This window comes from Euprymna scolopes, chromosome 3, assembly GCF_053919585.1.
Source record: "Euprymna scolopes isolate OS-2025 chromosome 3, ASM5391958v1, whole genome shotgun sequence".
Classification (NCBI taxonomy): domain Eukaryota; kingdom Metazoa; phylum Mollusca; class Cephalopoda; order Sepiida; family Sepiolidae; genus Euprymna; species Euprymna scolopes.
In genome coordinates this window covers 90449998-90472450 of record NC_136484.1, presented here as the reverse complement: position 1 = coordinate 90472450, position 22453 = coordinate 90449998, and the positions used below count along the sequence as shown (strand labels likewise).

Sequence of the window (22453 nt, the reverse complement as noted above, 5' to 3'; positions counted from 1 at the left end):
TTTTTCTTTACTTTTTTCTTTTTACATTTTTTCACCTCAAACATTGCATGTTGTCACTGAAGTATAAGGAGCCATACTTATAAGAGGCAATATAAGTCGGAAGATGGACAGCAAAATGCTTGTTCACATTACATTTAAATTTTGCATGTTGGTACGATCGGGGAATAGATAGTTAGGAGGGAATTCAAAAAGCAAATGGTCAGATAAAATAATCTCTCAGATATCTAGGGACTTTTACAGAGAGGAGTGTTATTTTGCTATTAGTCAGGTGAGGTGGGGTATTTACGGTGCCGGAGTACAGGGAAAGTAATTTCAGCAAAGCATATTCAGTGGACGCACTTGTAAAACAAGCACAAATATGCAACACTGCAGCGATGCAACAGAGATTGGAGCTTGGCAGCCAGTACGAGACATATTCTCAGAGAGAGAGAGAGAGAGAGAAAGAGAGAGAGAAAGAGACGGTAGTGGTTTGGTACACCAGCCTAAATATAGGAACAGTACTCTCGCAACTACGTGGCTTGCATATTGTTATTATCATACTTTAAAATTAAAAATAATTTAATGTAATGAAATGAGACGAGATAAGAAGTTCTTTGCTACATAAAAAGGAGGGACGAGAACAAAACGAGCGAAGGCCATATTAGTAATTTCTTCTCCAATTCTATCACACCAGACAATAAGTATACGGTCAGTTTCCACCACTCTGTATTCGTCACGTAATCAGTGCCACCTCTCTTTCGATCTGCTCCCTGATTTGGCGCCGGTGTCACTGCCGTCACATCTCTAGTTACATAAAATGTATGTGTACTCCCGTAGGAAGAAACACACATATCTCACTAATACTACACCAGGTATTAATGGTTCGGTTTCGGTATACCAACACTTTCTATCGGATATTTATTCCTTTAAAATGTACATTAAGGTTTTAAAAGAGAAAAAAACAAAAAACAAATATAGAAATTTTAATTTATCTTCTCTTCTTCTCTATATAAATAAAATGAACTCATTTTTCCCGTCTGATTTTGACATTAATAGGATTAAAAATCAAGATATTTCATGAAAATATAATATGCACACACGGCAGAACAATATCTGAGGTGTGTTATAGGCTTATTATTTCTCAAATTCCTTGATAATCTTAGATTTCTATACTTTTTCTGCTGAGAAGTCACGGCCAAAATCGGTTAAGATCAATGGAAGTGGTAAAATATTTTCTCTCTAATAAATTCCTCCTCCCCCTGCCACCATTTAACACCGTTTGGGGAACAGTTGAGAAGAGAACACCGGTTTGGCTTCGTAGTTCTTTCATGTGAAGTTATTTAAAATCACTAAACTAAGCTGCAGTGCTCTGTGGCGTAGTGGTTAGCGTGCTGGACAATTCACATTATATTTTCACGTTCGCGCCGACCTACCGTAGTCGTTTTTTTTGTTTTTTTTTTTCCTAAACAACTGGAATGGACTTTTCTTGGTGGCCGAACTGTTAACGTTGCAGATGTTTGTTTTTTTTTCACACTTTATTTTCCTACTTTTACTCATGACTCTGGGTTTGATCCTTCCTACTTACCTACCATAACATTTTTTAAAACTCCCCCCCCGTCCCGGAAACAAACACTCGGGCAACGCCGGGTACCCCCGCTAGTTCTATAATAATAACTAAACTTAATAATTCGCTTGTGTGTTTTTTTTTCTTCCATCCGCGTTCCATACTATTTGAGATAATTAAGTAAGATTTAAAATTAAACTACTTCAAGCTATGAATGAATTGGCGCATGCAGAAAAGTAAAAGAAATATGTCGGCAAGTTGAAATGAACAACTTGCCAACATATTTCTGTACGCGGTATTCATCCACTAAAAAAAAAAAAGAAGATTTTACTCGTTATAAATTATCCTTCGTGTACGATTACTATTTCTTGTTAATTTCAGTGTTATGTGAGTTATGTGTGTTAAGAGTTTATCGGTTAAATATTTTCATAGACATACATACGCATGATACATCTACTGTTTTATTTATATAGAAAAGATACGCTACTTATCAAATTCATTGCCGTTTCTTTCTAAAAAGCAAAATTTCTTCGTAAATGATTTAATAGTTTGCAAGTGAAAAAGGTAAGATATGTTTAATTTTAAAATTTACCTTTGAAACGAGCATACTTAATTATATTTTATTTATTATTAGCAAATATATGCTGCTCCAATTTAATATTTTGCTATCCTGGGAGGATAGTATCATAACGAACGAATATATACTACACTAACTATCAAAGGAAGAGGTAATGCTTGGGATGATGTTCTCATGAAAACAGAACAGACATTACCCCACCAAAGAAAAGGAGGAGATAATACCTAGAAGGGTGATATAATGATAAGAGCAATAACCACTACACTACCCCCCTTTAAATTGAGCATTGAAAGATACTATATAGTGCTATGGGGCTTGATACAAGAATGCATCTATTACTAATTGTAATTTGGTATCTGTTTGTCTGAATTCGAAACTATACTTTTTCTACTATTAATGATGGAGATTTTAGAGAGTCTTGACTGAAGCCAGAATTATACTATTCTTATTTTTTAATGTCAATGCAAGAATGTAGTGCAGTATCTGTTCTATTGTTAGAAGACTATCCCCTAACACATTACATTCTCGTTTGAATGGTAGTTTAGTTTTATATATATTATTTTATCATGATACTATCCTCCCAAGTATTACCTTCTCCTTGAAGGGAGTGTAGTATCTACCTGTTCCAATATATACTAGCAAAAATATATGATTAGATGGAGCAGAATTTTTGCTAGTTTATACAGTATAGATTAATAATTATCGAAGAAAGCATTGGAAGATTTTGTTTATATAAATATATATTAATTTATAAATATATATTAATTTATAAATATATATTAATTTATAAATATATATTTATTACAATAGAAAAATGCGAGCATGAAAAGTAATATGGTTAAACTTAAACATGGAAAAGTAAAGGACTAGTTGTTAAAACTGGAAAAGAAAAGGACAAGGTATTGTAGTAAAAAGTATAATAAAATTATAACTTAAAATATTGCAGCATTATGAATTGATTATATAATGTTATAAATAGAATTTTTAAAAATTCTGAATGTTGCAATATTTCAAGTTATAAATTTATTATATTTTTTACCAGAATACCTTGTCCTTTTCTTTTCCAGTTTTAACAACTAGTCCTTTACGATTAAATATTTTCATAGAGATACATACATATACCTACATGTACTGTTTTATTTATATAGAAAAGATACGCTACTTGTCAAATTCGTTGCCGTTTCCTTCTAAAAAGCAAAAGTGCTTAAGCTTAACTATATTACTTTTCATGCTCGCATTTTTCTATTGTAATCCATGATTTTTCTAGGCTTCCAGTAAATTCACTTGTTCTTTGTTTAATTTCAGTCTTATTTTTTGCCCCCATAAACATAACATGCACATATGTAATAACAATGTACGGCACTCGTCTTCTTTCAATAAAATTCCCCCAATTATCTCCCTTTCATTCTTTCATTATTTCTGTTTCACTTGTTACTTCTCTTTTCGCGAGAGCGGTGAATTGCTAGCAACAGTAGTCACTGGTGGTTGTTATGGAAATCAGTCATAAAAACGTCGCCCACCTCCCTACGTTTGTTTTACTGAACGAAAATTGAAAAAAAAAATGTTTTCACAATATAGCTGAGAAGGTGATCTATAAACTTTAATAATTGTTTGAAATTTGGTCGAAAAATGAATTAGCGGTGAAGCTTTAAAGCAGTTCTAAATGACTAAAACTGCCACTTAACCATATCATTCAAACACGGCAATGTTTGAATGATATAAACTTTATTATCAGTTACGCAACAAATCAAAAAAGTTTTAATAAAAGAAGTAAATTTCTTTTCAAGAAACTGATTATGTCAACCGGTTTAACGAGTGAAACTAAAATCTAATTATGCTAAGAAAAGAATTACAAATGTAGTATTGTTTTATTTATGAGCGAAAATATTTTACTTTTTAGCGTTTTTCATAAACAAAAAAAAATATAAATAAACTAGAATTGTTTTTTTTTCTTTTCTTTTCTTTTTTTTATTACTGCAAATGTGTTTTTACTTATGGATGAGTATAAAACAGACTTTCTGAAAAAAACAATGGGAAATGTAAATAACTCTATTTTAAAACCGGTTATAAAAAACAAATGGTAATATATCTCACTTATTTATTTTTATAAATTATACAACGCCCATGATCGTCCATACAGCATGTTAACGACTTATAAATGGTTTAATGCTGCTTTTCGGCTTTTCTGTCCTCGGCATTCGGCAATTTTACTTTTTGTCCCATTCAAGTGTGCCCTTTTTTAGGGAGCTGGATTAAAGAGATCATTAGTTTGACGATAGTCACCACTACGAAAAGATTGGTGGAATGGGCAAAAGATTAAGCTGAATTGATTATCTAAGAGGACGGCTCAAGTATTCATTTATATTAAACTTGAAGACAACCATGCTGTAACCAGTTGGAAAACAAATTCGTGGTATCATCTTGCATATGAGATGTTCTAGGAAAGATATTTTTCCGTATAAGTTCCATTTTAGTTTTTGATAAATAGAGAGATAGATAGATAGATAGATAGATAGAGAGAGAGAAAAAAGAGAGAAAGAGAAAGAGAGAGAGAGAGAAAGAAAAAAGGGCTTGGCGTGGAGAGAAAGAAAAAGTAAAGTTCTCTGTTGTAAATAGACGAGTTCTTGCTGTGAATATTTTACAGTGGAGGCAGGGATTTGATCTCAGTCGAACACTTACAGTGAATGAAACGATACAGTAGAGAGAGGGTAGCAATATCTCTTCAGTGCGAAAGAGGTTGAAGGGACGAGAAGAGATCACTCCTCGCTAAGTCGATTTTGTACTGTGCAAAAAAAATATATATAAATAAATGGATAAATAAATGTGCTGCGAACGGCACCTTTCCAGATATGACAGACGTACTCCATCTTGGGACTTATCTGGATCTCATACAAGTAAAGGATTGTATCAGGGGTGAGGTACCTGATGGTGATGGAGGATGATCCCACCATTTTTCCAGCAACTTTATCAACAGAATTGATCCAATTTTTCCATTTCAGGTCGGGAGTGAAAGTCATTCCTAGAAGATAATCAAAGAAAGAGGCTTTCTCGAGTAGAGAGATTGGATTAGAAATTTTGAAAAATTTTAACTTTGTGACATTAGACTTCCATTTATGTTCTTAAAATAATTTACTCAGTTATTCTGGATTGATATAACTGTTTCTTTTACTGGCGGTTTAAATTTCATTAAAATCAAGGGTAACAACAATTTCAAGAGGCCATGTTCTTTTAGGAACTCTTAAAATTGGAAGAATTTAAGCATTCAAACTATTTAGATCCATCGAAAATTCCGATATAAAAAATTATAGACATAGAAAGGCATTTGCTTTGTAGAACTTAGACCTCAATAGTTGATATTAAAATGATAAACATTATATGATATATGATACCTCGAGGAGCTCTTTTTTAAAAAAGGATAAGTGTAATACTTCTCGAGGACAATCTGCATAGGTTGGTAATCATTTATGCCAAATTTCAAGTTCTTAGAACTAATAGTGAAAACGAAATTAACGAATAACCAAAGCGACATATGCATATGCTATTCGTATAATTAGATAACAATTGATATGCTTAGATAACCATTACAATCCAAATTTAATACAATCCAATTTATTTAATAAATAAAACAAAGAATAAAAACATTCTTCATTTTGAGCCTCATATGTCGTTTTTTTTGTGTTTTGTCCCCGTTTTTTTATCAAAAACACCTGTTTATGTCACTGTCCTTTAGTTTCTATTTATTTGTTTCCCCACTATGACAAAAAAGACAAAAGGTTAAGGTTTTAATGTGGGGAATATCCAACTCTTTCTGTGGCGAAGCCAGCAAATATGGGCACATTGGGTCACCCATTAAGCTCGGGTTTGATAGTTTAAATCAGGAATATGTGAGTTGTAAAACCAGTTAAATATCTATATATCTATAAAAGTGAAAACGTCTGCGTGTATGTGTGTGTGTGTATGTGTGTGTGTGTGTGTGTATGTGTGTATGCGTGTGTGTGTGTGTGTGTGTGTGTGTGTGTGTGTGTGTGTAGATTTCCCTACCAAATAACTGTGTCAACTTTTGGTCTAGAAACTCGCGATTTGACATAACGGGTATTGAGATTTGGGAAAATCTTTTTAATCGTTTTTCGGTCAGAAATTTGGCTTTCAAGGGGTCAAAGTTCAATGATTTGACCTTTGAGAACTCTACCAAACTCCTCCGCTAATTTTTGGTCTAAACACTTAATTTGACATGTAGGTTACTTGGACATGGATCAAACTTTTTAATTTGATTTGATCCTAAAAAAATAAATGTTAAGGGGGTCAAAATTGGGGTCAAGATTAAAAAAAAATTTGATCTCTGCGGTCTCTACCAAATTACTCAGCAAATTTTTGGTCTAAACATTTGAAATTTTACATAAAGGATATTCAGAGATAGGGCAAGCTTTTTAATCGGTTTGGGTCGAAAATTTGAGCTGCCAAGGGATAAAAGTTTAAAAGATTTTACCGGCGTCTAGCAAATTACTCAGCCAATTTTTGGTCTAAACATTTGAAATGTATACTTAACGGGTATTCAGTTATGCGGCAAGCATTTCAATCAGTTTTGGGGAGAAAATTTGGCTGCCAAATGGTCAAAGTTGAAAGAGTTGACCTTTGCAGAATCTATCAAATTCCTCTGCCGATTTTGGACTTAAAGACTTGAAATTGTAGATGTAGGAAACTTGGACATGGGTAAAACTTTTTATTTTGATTTGAGACCAAAATAATAAATGTTAAGGGATCAAAGTTAAAAAAAAAAAAACATTGATTTCTGCGGTCTCTACGAGGTTACTCAGACAAATTTTGGTCTAAACATTTGAAATCTTACATAAAGTGTATTCCCACGTAGGGCAAGTTATGAACAGTACATAGGGCCCGAGTAAAGCCTGGCTGAACTGCTAGTATAAAATAAAACAAAACTCCCAAAGTTGTTTGTCGCTTTCTATTTCTATCTCTTTCACTATTTCTCTCTCCCACTCTCTCCCCTCTTTTCCTCACTATTCCTCTCTCTCCTCTTCTCTCTTACAGTTACTAGTGAAGTCACATTATTATTTATGTCATCCTTTTTGTTTGTAAAAGGTTATTCCAATTATTATTATTATTATTATTATTATTATTATTATTATTGTTGTTGTTGTTGTTTTTCTTTAACTTCAACTCTCAATAAACAGAGAAAGAGAGAGAGAGAGAGAGAGAGAGAGAGAGAATGGGAAATTACAAATTAAGAACGAATAGGTAAAGCAATGGAGTAAGAAAGTTGGAAAATGACAGACAGGACTACAGAGAGAGAGAGAGAGAGAGAGAGAGAGAGAGAGAGAGAGAGAGAGAGAGAGAGAGAGAGAGAGAGCACATTGTTAGTCAATTACAAAATATGGCTAATTAGAGAAATTAAAATAAAAGATGTTTGTACTTGAGAAATATTATTTTAGCGCGTATTTTTTGTGATGAAAATATATAGGAAAAAAGCATTAAGGAAACAAATGTCGATTAATCAGTTTTAGTATAATAATATATGCACATAAAACAAGTACTGTGATGCACCGAGCACTAGTTTAGAAATGAGATGATCCACCCACCCCATTAATTTGCAAAAATTTTACTCTTTTGCAATGCGCATTCACTAATTCTCCCTCAGCATTTAACGAAATCGTTTTTAATAGTAGTTTACATTATGAAAATGTTGTTCACCAGATTTGGTAGAAAATTTAATTCTGATGAGTTTTATATAAATTATGTGTTTATTTTTGTTTATGATTTTTCGAGTGTCAACTATTCCGAACTTTTTACCCATTCGGCTTCAGACGGACAATGAAAGGTTTTCTGCCTAATGATTTTTTCTTTAAATGTCACCGTAGAGCGTTGTGCTACGCTAGAAAATGTGAACGTTGCGTATTACAGGTGATTCAATTAGTAGCTTCCGTAGCATGACACAAAGAAGAAAGGAAAGAATAGGAGCAATGAAGCCTGAAGACCGCTAGAAATCAATATATTCTTTCTGAGTCATACGACAGTGCACCTAACACCCACCTTTACAGCGGAAGAATAAAAGTTCAAGTCATCACGAAAGAAAGGGATGAAATTAATATTCGCAATAAAAATAAGGTAAAGTATATACAGTCATCGATTGCCATCATTTGCTTTTTCCTGAGGAAGTTTCGCAGCACAAATTGAAGAAGAAGAATTTAACATAAATGTTAGAATTTAAATGAAACAGGACACTCCTGAGTCCTTATTTACCCTGGTAGGGGTGGTAGCGACGTGGCTATGTCAGAGCTATGGAGTTTTGAGTTTTTGGCAGGCTTACTCATCGGTATCAAGGCTGCAACACGGTTAACAGGCCTTTGGTGAAAATCCAGAAGGAGTCCGCATCAAGATTCGGCGTCTTCTCGTCTTCCGTCGGCCACGGAAACTGCACATCAGTAGAGTGAAAGTAACAATGTTGCTTTAGCGCCGTTCCTTTGTGTGTTGCTTTATTTATCATCTTTTCCGGAGGTTAAACAAACACATGGCGAAGTATTGATTTAATAAACGTGCTTCTATGGAACGAACTGGACTCGATCTTGGCACACTTAGGCTTTCAGTCGACGTCGTTAGTAACTTAGCCATCAATACCTTTTCACATTCCCTTGTGTGCTACAGATTAAAACTTCGAGTTATAAAAAAAAAAAACACCAATCTTGCAGGTTAATGAATAAATGCGACCAACGAAATGAATTTCATCCAGAACAGGCATCCCTGAGGCACGATCTTCGTGACTCTGTTCAGAATTTCAACTCACTTAACAACACAACGAACACAGCCGCAACATAAATAGTTCAGTTTTGAATGAACTCCGATATCTGGTTTATCCACATACGACATATACAGCAAGAACTCGCCTTCTTTCTACAACTACAAAACCCTTTCATTTCTCTCAAAGGACATTTCCATGAACGGAGTTTCTTTGCAATAACTTTTCACAGGTGGAACACCTTCTCATGATACTGCTTCTCTTCAAACTATAACATGCTCTTTCTCAAATATAATGTCAATATACCGTCCTCATAAGTAATCGAACTTTGTTTAATCGAATCATTATTTTCAATCCTCTCATAAGATTCTTCATCCTTAAACTAACAATCCATCTCATTAATCCTTATCCTCGAGTGGAGTTTTGCCTTGATAAGTGGTGATTTGTTAGTAAAAGAGAAAGTTACCATTCTTTCATTTTGTCGTTTTACCTCTCATTTGAAAGAAAACCTTATTTTGAATCTATTTTGAATACATGTTATGCAAAACAAACACAAAACAAAACAAAAAGCAAATAAAATACTATTAAAACTGTTCTAGTATTTTTGTACGTTCGTATGCAAATAGAAACATATGATGGTTTGATAAAAAAGAAATAGGTAGGGTATATATTCTTAAGGAAGTAATTTTACAATGTCTATACCCCAGTTTGAATCTTATGTAAAATATAAAGGATTATTTAAAACTGGAATTGTGTTTTACAAATTTAAAGAAATTAACATAACATAATAAAATATTTTTTTTAAAAATTACATAAATATTTTAAAACTTAACTTTTTGATAATCCGCAAAATGGTAAATACAAAGGTTAGTTGAAAGCAAATTATAATAAAATAAATTATCATGCTTGTCCATAAAACAATACGCAATACACACATCATAGTTACTTACTCTGTAACGCAAATACAAGGCAATGTATTTTTTTCACTAATATTTTTCATTGTGCTTGCTATAAAGCGATAGAAGTTAGTTAAAGATTAAACTGACATACCAGGTAATGTACCAACACTACCCACGGAACAAGTATAAACTAGATATTTATTAGATAAGCTTAGTTTAGTTTAGTGAATTGAACTCACTTCTTAGTGCAAACGGTATTCGAGATCAACTTGCTTAATTTTTATCTACACAACCAGTTAAACGAAAAATATTAACCCGCGTACCGATTAGGCATGAGAGCTTTTGGAACTAACTTCAAAGAAATAGCAGAAACGACTGTTCAACTGAACCCAATTCAATTAAAAAAAGAAGACATTATAAACATTGTTATTCGATTAGGCTTTCTTGAAGCTGAATCTTTTTCTCGTTAATATCTGATTTTATCCTTTAATGATCAGGGTTAGGATTAAATGTAATAAGAAAAGATCATATTCTACGGCATTCAACAAATTGGATACAAGCATTATATATTAATTTATTTTTATTTCGGACTATTAGTCGTCTCATCTTTATTAGTTGTTGTTTTTTGATCTTTTATTTATTTTTTTTTAAATTAATATATAATGCTCATCTCAAAAATGAATTCCAATTAAGGAATAATATATATATATATATACCAATCGGTACGGACCCGACTATGGAAGATCAGATAATAAATAAACGTGGATTTATAAGATCAAAGAATCCAACCTTGATCGCCCTTCGGGGCCCGTGGCGCAGTTGATAGAGACGTTGAATCTCTACAGTTCCAGATGAACATTGTCTGAAGATAGCGGTTTCAATACCACCCAAAGCGTGCCAGAGGTTAATTGGTCAAAATGTGGTGAGACGACAACAACTACGGATGGCAGTGATGGCTGAGAATGCAGTTAGGAGATTCGATGTTCCTATCCGTCGCGGTTACCACCTGACGAAGGCAAGAGGAATAGTTGGCCGAAACGTTGTGAATAAACAAAAAATAAAATAAACAAAAAAAAAACAATAAAAAATCAAAAAACAACAACTAATAAAGATGAGACTAATAGTCCGAAATAAAAATAAATTAAATTGGATACAAGTTGCGAAACCGTGCATTCAAAAAGAGATCAAGTATGCGTATGTGTATCCTGTCTGAGCATGACACACTGACTCTGGGTTCTTTTGGAACCTATCCCAGTTGAGATAAATTTTGAGTTAGTTGAGTCAGTGAATATTGAATTTCTTTTTTTTGTTTTTATTTTTTTTAATTTTCGGTAATAGAGATCCTCCAAGGTGCCATCTATCCACTTCATTTTTAATTTTCCTCGTGGCATTTCCAAATTAATTTTTTATCTTTGATGAACCTCATGCACTTTCTAACTCTATCTTTATTTCTTTTGCTTCCATCAAAATCCCACCCACACTTAGACATTTTTGTTCAAATCTAGAAGGTCTCCTTTTTGTGAAACTGGATTTACTCCCACATTAAAAATTCTAACTTTGCTCTTATGTAGAGACAAGTTAATATGGACTTTGTAAACGAAAAAAAAATGATTAAATCGATTGAAGCGCATGGACGTCCAAAGCTACTTGCTTTCTCACAAGGGAAAAGTTCGACACACAAGTCGATTTTTGATGTGGCATTTATACATTTCCCTCAAAAGAGGGACTCTGGACGAGAGAAAAATAAAAGTTGCACAAGTCAATCAGGATCTCTTCTCTTACTGAAGATAGAACATAAACTACACTTCCATCCCAAGTCAAATGATTGTTAATGTAGAAAATAAACAATAAAACCACAAGAAGATGAAAGATTTTATTTGTAAAAGATGAATTATTTAACTGTATGCATCGATTTATATTCGTGGTTTAAACTGATGGAAAGTAGCTTTAGAAACGGCAGTCAGTGATGAAGTTGTGACAATAAGAATGTGTAATTTTATATTGTATTTAATTTTGTATTGTATTTTATTTTATATTGTATTTAATTTTGTATTGTATTTAATTTTATATTGTATTTAATTTTGTATTGTATTTAATTTTGTATTGTATTTAATTTTGTATTGTATTTGATTTTGTATTGTATTTAATTTTGTATTGTATTTAATTTTATATTGTATTTAATTTTATATTGTATTTTATTTTATATTGTATTTAATTTTGTATTGTATTTAATTTTATATTGTATTTAATTTTGTATTGTATTTAATTTTGTATTGTATTTGATTTTGTATTGTATTTAATTTTGTATTGTATTTAATTTTATATTGTATTTAATTTTATATTGTATTTAAAAGTCGTGAATGGAATTCCTGATCGCAGCATTCATTTGCTTTAAATGTTTATGCTTATTATACACATCCCCGTCAACTTTTGTTAAGCTTCGCCCACCTATCACGTGTTATAAGCTTTTACTAGGGATCATGTCGACGACATGAATTGAATGCAAAAACGATCCGTAACTACACGTGTCGACAAAAAATAAACCGAAACAAACTTCTTGCATCAGTTGTTGCCTGTCGAAATACTGCATCCTTTAAAACCCTCATCCTTCCCGAGAATCATCAAAACTACACTTGATGTCCCCGACCTCCATACGCATGCACACATTCATATCATGACTCATACATCGTTTATTCCAATGATAAGTGCACATTGTCCTGCCTACTATACATATATTGTTGTGGTGCACATGAGCATTGCAGATAAATAATTCATTAATATTAACCCTCTTACTCCCCCGAACAAAAACGAAAGAATTTCTGACGACTACTTTTGTTGGTTATCATGTATAATGTCGTATTCTGCTTAGACAACATTTGATAAGCAAAAAATATTAATTAATGCTAATAGGCGGTCATTGTTAATATAATACTGATCTTAAAAAATCACGGAAACGTCTTCGTCAACACAATAAATTATAATTGATTAAGGTTTGTAAACAGAGGAAAACAACAAATAATAACACACACACACACACACACACACACACACACACACACACATATATATATATATATATATATATATATATATATATATATATATATACTAGCATTTCAGTCCGGCATTGTCCGAGTGTTTGGAGGTGTATATTGAGCAAAAAAAAAAAAAAAAAAAGGTCAATTTTTAAAAACTTTGACTCCTATTATGGCCCTTTAAAATTTATTGTTTTGGGCTCACATCGAGTTATGAAGTTAGATCCATGTCCAAGGAGCCTATATCTAAAATTTCAAGCGTTTAGACCCAAAATTGACGGAGGAGTTTGGTAGAGTTCTCAAAGGTCAAATCGTTGAACTTTGACCCCTTAACAGCCAAATTTCTGGCTGAAAACCGATCAGATCAATTTTCCCAATTCTCAGTACACTGTATATGAAATTTCGAGTCTGTAGACTAAAAATTGACAGAGTTATTGCGAATAAAATATACACAAACAGACAGACAGGCAGACAGGCAGACACACACACAGACACACAGACACACAGACACGTTCACTTTTATAGATATATAGACTAGCATGGGAGCCCGGTGTTACCCGGGTGTTTGGAGGTTATGCTGGTAAAAAAAAACGGTCAATTTTTTTAAATTTGACCCCTATTATGATCCCTTAAGATTTATTATTTTGGGGAAAATCAAGTTATTAAGTCAGATCCAGATTTCTGGCTAAAATCCGATTATATCGATTTTCCCAAATCTCAGTACCCTGTATATCAAATTTCGAGTCTGTAGACTAAAAATTGACAGAGTTATTGCGTAGGGAAATGTACACAGACATACATAGACAGACAGACACTTTCACTTATATATATATATATATATATATATATATATATATATATATATATATATATATATATATATATATATATATATATATATATATATATGCTGAAGCGTGGTTAAAGTTAATTGTAGAAAACTACAAGCTTTTGAAGATTTCACTTGTTCAAAACCGAGTCAGAAATCTTGTTGGAGACATCCTTTTCCGATCACTACAACCTCTTTCTCATAGAAGAGACATTAAGAGCCTGCATCTGCTCTATCGTTACTTTCATGGCAGGTGCTCGTTTGAGATTCAATGATCCCGTTGCATAACTTTCACAAAACGTATTCGTCTTTCTACAGCCTAATTCTACAGCCTATTTACTAAAATTTCCCGTACTCTCTATCTGAACCTAATTCTAAACACAAATCCTATAAACAAATACTTTTCCCAGAATTGCTCTGGTCCGCGTGCCTACTTCCCAGCTGATTACAGCATGGTCGTCTTCAAGTTCAATGTCAACAAGTTTTTTGTTGCGTTTAATTAAATTCTACCCAACTTCTACCAACGACCACTACCGTCAGTGACTACCGTGCACTCATTAAACCTTATCCTCGAAGGGCCTTGTAAAAACAGTATTTCATGTGAAATTACAGTCTTTTTTGTTTGTTTTATACGATTTCATACATTTAAAATAAGACTACAAGAATCTTTTATATACTATTACGTAGTTAGACAAACTCGTCTTAGTCGGCATAAGTTTATTGTTAATCGGGTTCATCTTTAGCTATTTTTGGTAATTCAGTCAGTAATGTGACACTTCAGGGTCGTTGATTATGCCCGTCTAGCTTTGTGTCACGTGTTGCTTTGCTGGGAACAAGTAAATAATCACCAGTATTTCGATCGAATATATATATATATATATATATATATATATATATATATATATATATATATATGTGTGTGTGTGTGTGTGTGTGTGTGTGTGTGTATATATATGTATATACACATATATATATATTATATATGTAGATATATATATATGTATATTTATATAAATGTATATATATATATATATATATACATTTTTGGCTTGAGACAGTTGCCTGTCTAGCCGCACTGATGAGCATAAAAACAGCGAAACAGTACTGTATGTGGATGACTAAATTTATGTATTACATATATTATGCATATATATATATGTATGTACATATATATATATATATATATTTATAAATATATATATATATATATATATGTATATATATGTATATATAAATGTATATATATATATATATGTATGTTTTCGGGGTTAACGGGCGACTAGCACCGTGTGTGTTTGTGTGTATGTATGTGTGTGTTGGGGTGGGGAGGGCTCCCGTAAGCCGTGGTGAAGGCAACCTTTCTAGGAAAAGCAAATCTCTGATTTAAAAAACCATAAAGCGGGAAACCAGTACCCGCATTAAGCTGGTCTGCAATCTAACTTGTTGCTGACTATCTTGCTCTTGCTTGTTGCTGGATCTCAATATTTTGAACCGAGAGAGAGACTTAGCTTTCGTACAAATCTAAGACTCTGTAACATCATTTGTGTATAGATACTCCCTCAGGCATTTGTCTATAAAAATGGTCCTGTGGCGATGGAAAAGTTGTGACGTGTGGAGGCTTGAAATGCTGGAAACATGTAATAATTGATCTCAATGATCGTCTTCAGTCTAATGCCTGCTTGAGCGCATGGATTCACCGGTAGGACTAAAAAAACTACAAAACGTAATTTTTGGGCTCATGGATTTTAAGTGTCTGAGGAAGTGGCACTCGTCTGACAAGACGAATCATTATATATATATATATATATATATATACATATATATAGTGAGAGAGAGAGAGAGAGAGAGAGAGAGAGAGAGAGAGAGAGAGAGAGAGATGCAGACAAAGAGACATAGACAGAGAGACTTGACGTTGCCTGGGATTGAATTTCACACAGACATTGACAATTCCTGCCGGTCATGAGATTTGAACAGCCACGAAGCACCCCTTTGCTCCATTTACATCAGAGCCACTAAATAATTACCACGGGAATGAAGGGAATTGCGAACTATTAAACTTCGAATATAATTTGCCAACTCTAAAACGGACACCTATAATTTCGTGATGTTGCATGTGATTGCGGTAATGTGAAATGCACTTAAAGAATTCAAAAAGACGCCTAATATTTAATAATTTGTTATGTTAGTGTTTATTACAAAGCTAGGCATATTCATATTTTGTAACTTCGGTCGTAATTACTGTTATTGCATGGTTCTAGTTTCATTAAGGCAATCTCTATTAAATGGCACATTATTTGTGTTACGGTGTTTTTTTTTAATATAAATTGTCCGAATTATTCAATTGATATTCCGACTAAATTAGTGCATATAGATATTGTATGTTTCTTGTTTCATACTTTTGTAAGTTTTTCAATTCCTCAAATCTTCCAGCCTATTTGCGAACACTATAAACTGACCGCTAAAAAAATAACAAAAATGCTTTAGTTACCTTTATAATCCGAAGGTATGAGCAAAGGGTTGTCCACTTCCTCGTATGTTTTTGTAGTTGGATTGACACCCAAACTTCGCGCGAGAACTTTGCGTTCGTGTCTTTTGCTAAAGAGTAGAAGAGGTTGAGAAATGTCAAAATTATTACTTCTTGCCCGAATTGTGTCCATGGCGCATTTGACCACAACTGGTAATTCAAATTTGTTGAGAATATCCGGTAAATTATAAGCGTCAGGTAACCAGGTTATTTTGGGGAATTCCACCTCCGGTATTCCGTGGTCACCCATATCGATGAGTTCAGTTTTTGTGTGGGACAACATTTTGATACCTTTATCCGTCGGACCGTGCAAATGAAGGTCGCTGGAGCGACGCATAAGTGTAAGCACTATTTTTTTGTCTTGGATTTTTTTTTTTTTTATATATATATAATTTCTATTCTTTCTTGGACTTTTCCAAACCTCTGAATCGTTTTGCTGACATTTTAAAGCAAATTTTATATTTTTGAAAATAATGATGTATTTTGAAACGGAAATATTTTTAATCCATGGAAAAAGGTAAATCAAGTGATTTTAATTTGTATAATATATTTTCTTATAATAATAACGACAACTCGTTACTTTTCAAGTCAAACTTTCACAATTCCGTTTTGTTGCGTCTTTTTTTTTTATTTTCGAAAACTTTGTTTATGAACTTTTTATATATATATATTTGCATATATATATAAGACCACAGGTAAAATCCGATTGTTGTCTCGTTTAATTAGGCGATATATACATACATACATGCATATTTATAGATATTGTTTTATATCTTGTCAACAAAAGTGATGCAGTGGAAAAAAAGTTTTCTCTCAAAGCGATTGATTCTAAGTACAGCAGCCGCGTTTTGTCGAAGTGGAACGGAGGCGCGAATCTGTGTCGACTGCCAGCAGCACCGGTCTCTTTAATGGGTTTAGCCAATAGTGGGCATATCCTCCCAAGGACTACGTCATCCTGTGCGCTAGTGAAGGAAGGGAAAGTGTGTGTGAGAAATTGAGAAAGTGAGATAATGAGAGAGAGAGAGAGAGAGAGAGAGAGAGAGAGAGAGAGAGAGAGAGAGAGAGAGAGAGAGAGAGAGAGTACAAGTGCCTAGTTAAAATAACCAAAACTACAAAACCAAACGACTTTATTCACACAGACAAAGCACATTATGATTGAGGGAAGGGAGGTGGTAACATAACAAAACGGAAACTTATTGCTTGAGTGACAGTTTGCATAAAGTGGAAGATACGCTGAAAACATATATTCATAAAAATAGATCATATAAACAATGTATTCATAGATTTATTCGAATGATCGGTTATTTCCTATTTTAGTCACCTAAATTATTCAAAATTAAATGTTTTAGACGAGGTTTTTGACATTACTCCCAAACATCCTGTTTTTATTTAAACTGTTTTTGATAATAAAAAATAACATTAAAACAGTAAGTTGAGCAAGTTTCATCGATTACATGAAAATAGTCTGGAGACATAATTGCCACCCGAAAGAGCTTAACTAATAAATAACGATTATTCAAGATCATAACTGTGTCCTTTAACTAAAAAATTATAAAATAGACTTATCCAATTTTTCATAAAGATGGCGACCATATATATATGATGAAACTTTCTATAACTTGGTGTTACTGTTTTATTTAATATTTATTTTTATTATTTATATGTAACTAAAACATAGTTTAAGTAAAAATAAGTTTGGAAGATTTACCATAAACATGCCGTGGACCATATCACCCTAAATAATTTAAATGACTGAAATAGGAATTAACGTCTATTAAAGACTCCCGACCGATTAAAATAATGATTATAAATCAATTAAAATATATTTTCCAAAAATTGTATTACATAAGGCAAGAAAAATGATCTCTCAAAATAGGTGTCATAACATCCCCCGCCCTTCCGTTATGTCGTAAATATAACCACTTCTCCCCTACTATTTATAAATCACACCTCCCACCTTCCCAACAATATAAAATCACCAAAAAAATTATCAATGTCATGAGAAAATGACGTAGTTAAATTGAAGCATTGTGTGATAGGTTTCTGATTCAGAAGGCTGTGACAATGTAAATTTATTGGCACCGGGTGAATTGAAAGAATGTTTGGTTTAGAAAAAAAGAGTATAATAAAAATATAAATACAATCTGAAACATTTATTGATTTTATTTAATGTTTACTGGTTTAAAAATCTTCAATCAATCATGGGTTATACTGTGTCCAAGTCTTTTTCTAACATTTTAAGGTTAATACCTCCTTTTCAAAAAAGTCAATACTGAACCATGAGTGCGTTCCTATTTACGTGATTATCTACGCGTTAGAGTTAAACAAAATCTTTTTTTTTTTTTTTACTGTGGGGACCTGCCCCCCCCCCACACACACACACACAAAAGGGCATTCTGGAAATAGACAAACATAACGCTTGCTTAGGTGTAAAAAGATTTCTCCTCCACTGGCCGAGGGCAGAAAAGACGAAGTTTAGTTTCAGAACATATACTACAGTTTATTTTTTGTTAAACGGCATGTCGTCTGTTGGCTGAACATCGTATAATGAAAGCTTGATTAAACATATTTAAAAAAAAAAGCATTAAGTATGAGTATTCGATAAAATAAAATTAGTACATTATGTTGTGGTAATTATGTACCCGTGTTATAATTCTAGAGTTGAGAAGAGTTATTGCCTGTAGTTATTATAGATTTTCTTGTAACGGCGTCTCATAAATAAAGCAAGTGTTGACCTACCTCTCACCTTATCCATTCATTATCGCAACCTAACATTATGGTAGAAACATAAGGACACTTTTATACCCAAAATGGAACGAATTGAAATAATTAATTAGCTTAGAGATTTTTTCTCCGCGGAGATTAAAAAAATCGAATATGTGTGCAGCCGCTAAACAATAAGGTAAGATAATTATCGTTATACCATACGATATGATAAGATTTAGCATGGCAGCTTCATCTCAAATACCTCCACCAACAATAGATTGGTCCAGCACAAACCTTGCTAAATCAGTGGACAGATTTATTCAAGAAGTCACGCTGCATTTTGAGGGTCACATGCGTGACATTGACGACGACGTCAATCTTATATATCTTTTATCATGGGCTTGTAGTTGAGGAACAAGAAATAAGTAACACATTTATTTTTCGGCATGAAGAAGAAAGGACCGTCGAAACGTACATTAAATACTGTCTTGCAGTATGCAGACCGAATATAGAATTTTCGTGTGGCAAGATACTAAGATCTGCAACGCAAATAAAATTCAGACAAATTGACAATCTCGTTCTGTAAATAGCTTCGCCAAATAGACAAACGGTGTGAATACGACTAAGTAGTGGGAGACACTCTTATAGTCGATTTCTTCATATTGGCCCTGTGAATTTGTTCATATTAATATATATATATATATATATATATATATATATATATATATATATATATATATATCCAAGCATGTTTGATTGAACACGATAGAGATGTTCTTTTTTCCAATTTTTCTGGATATCTTTTCCATTCGTCGAGCGGTCTTTTTTTTATATCAGCTGGCATGTTGTATAGAAAATGGCTGAACAAAAACTTTTGGGCGCCTTTCCATACAACAAGCCAACGGATATAAAAAAAGACCGCTCGGCGAATGGAAAAGATATCCAGAAAAAAAACAGAAAAAAAGAATAACTCTGTCGTGTTCAATCAGACGTGCTTAAATAATGACTTGCTGCCAAAATATACAAATATATATGTTGTAACTTTGTGTATATTCAAAAGCTGAAGTCGTATTATTGAACTTGAACAAATCCGAGCTATGTGATAAAGTATGCCGTTCAATGCTTGTAAGATTAACAAAGTGCGTTCATCTTCACGGAGAGGAAACGTAGCTTTAATAACTGTTTTAATAATCATCATGTTTTATGTTGCAAATTACTTGAAAGTACTATTTGTAAGCTTCTTTATTGTAGTTGCATATTTCTTCCAAGTTACATTTATTATGTTGAAATAGAATTATGGCGATAACAAATATCGACCGAAGAAAATCGCGGATAGTTGAGTTCAATTGTAATATACATTATATATATATATATATATATATATATATATATATATATATATATATATATATATATATATATATATATATATACATATATATATATATATATATATATATATTAAAAATCAAGCAAGCCTTTTTCATTGCGGTGTAAATGGAAAGCAACTCAGAGCATCTTCATATTTGACTGCTTTTCATTATAGCCAGATATAACACAAGGTTTTTAATGCGGTAAAATCAAATCTCTCTCGAAGGTACACTCTGAAAGTTTCCAAAAATAGCTTTTTAACGGACCAGTCGGTATTCCACGATAGGGACGCATTAGGCGACCGGCAATATGAGTGCTTAAAACTAGGCACATCCAAAACAAAAGAAGGGGGTAAGTACTTTTTGACGGAGTCTCTCTTTAGAAATCTACCAAAAATCAAGTAATTATCCAATCAATACGAAATTTTCACCGATTATTAAGTGAAGAATGAACTTTATAAAGGTGTACTGTTTCTCATGCTTTCGAGTACAAATATGTTTAAAATAATTAGCCGAAACGTAGCAAACTATATTTATTATGGGGAGGGTGGGGATTATAGATAAAAAAAACAACAACAACTGTGAACGTATCAGATTTGAAGGTTGAAAATCCGAATTTTGAATGTGTTTCATATTTTATATTTTGTGTTTATAAATGTGAAATTCGTTGAATATGTTTATAATGATTATTATCTGTCAGATTAGCCCCCATAAAAAAACTTATATATTTTCATTATTTTTGCGGAAAACTGTACTTTTAGATCTTTGAAAAATAAATTAATAATGTTCTTTTAGTGAACCCAATATTGCTAATATACCATTAAATAGGAAATACTTAGAAGAATCAATACAAAAAAAGAAAGAATCGATAAATAACTGCGCATTTTGTTAAAAATACGATAATTTCTTTCGGCAATTTCTTATTTATTCACCTATGGTGGTCCAACCATGATATTAGATGCATGAATTGTTTTCAACACATACGACGCCTAGCATTCCCAAAATGGTCACCCATCTGCTACTGACCAACCTCAGCGTTTTCATATTTTTTTTAATGAAATTTGAATGGCAGTGAGCCTCTCCAAGATTCCTGTACTATCAGTGTTTTCCAGTGGTGATTTGGATGGTGATCATCAAATCCTTCCATACTCTTTGATCTTTCAAAACCATATTGCGTGGCACCAGCCATTGTTAGTGTCATGGCATGTATTCTTATTTGGAAGGTTCAGATTATACGATTCTTCTATTCCACTGTGGTGTTTCGGTGTCCTTGATATCGTGTTTCTGTGTTTCCAGTTTTCTGTTGTCAGAATATTGTTAGAGTTCAGTTTATATGTGATTGGTCACCATTATTTAGTTGTGTGAGGTGATTTTCGTTGTAGGGTGCCTATATATGCGAGGCTCTGACAGTGACTGGTACCACAAGAAATGTCTGTGAAAGATCAAGGAGAATGTAAAAAACTCAGACGTGTAAGCACCATCCGGACCTCCACTAGACGGACCCAGAAATGACAGCAATACTTGAGATATTTAATTTTAATTTCTCCTTGTTTTTTCCTCTGCTTATTTTTTCGATACTGTTCCATGTGTTATTATTAGTAGTAGTATTATTACAGCGATCCTTTTCATCTTCCATACTTTCTTTTGGTCTTTGGCCAGCCTCGTGTACTTGATTAGCTTTTTGCTTCATTTATCTTCATCTTGTGGTATTTTTCTTTCTTGGTGACTTCTACCACTGAAAGTTTTCTTGCTTGGATGAATTTATTTGTATTTCCATATCTCACAGGATACTTTTCCAAGACTGGCTTGTTTATTTTCATACCATTTATCTGGATATTCAAAGTGCACTCGTTTGCCTAATTCCGAGTTGACCACCTTCCAAAACAAGTCATGTCACTGTTTGTTTATCTTTTGGACTAAGTTGCTACATTCATCTATTACGTAGCTTATTTGTCTCTTTCCCAGAAGTTTTGTGTGTCTTTACTTTGACATAATTCGTTCTAGTCGCGACTATCAATAGCGATTCCGTTTCTCGGGAAAACCCGTAAGAGTAGAAAAGAACAACACGAAACAGCAAAGATAGACTGTTATTTATTAATAAAAGTCTAATATACATTTTTTTCCTACGTCAAAGGAGAAGATATCTTTCTCTACCAAGGCAATTTTAATTTTTGTTATAATCCAATGCTCCTTATTTTGTTGAGCTGGATTTATATATTAGA

General features: G+C 32.9%; 1 protein-coding gene across 1 annotated transcript in view; it reads right to left on the bottom strand.

The window, feature by feature from the left end:
• Positions 1–17124, bottom strand: part of LOC145257439 (uncharacterized) — a 34812-nt gene extending 17688 nt beyond the window's left edge. Inside the window, exon 1 of the mRNA XM_080115662.1 lies at positions 16120–17124. Coding sequence (XP_079971788.1) covers positions 16120–16492 — 373 coding nt within the window. The 5' untranslated portion in view covers positions 16493–17124. The remainder of the gene's footprint in view (positions 1–16119) is intronic.
• Positions 17125–22453: the final 5329 nt, after the last annotated feature.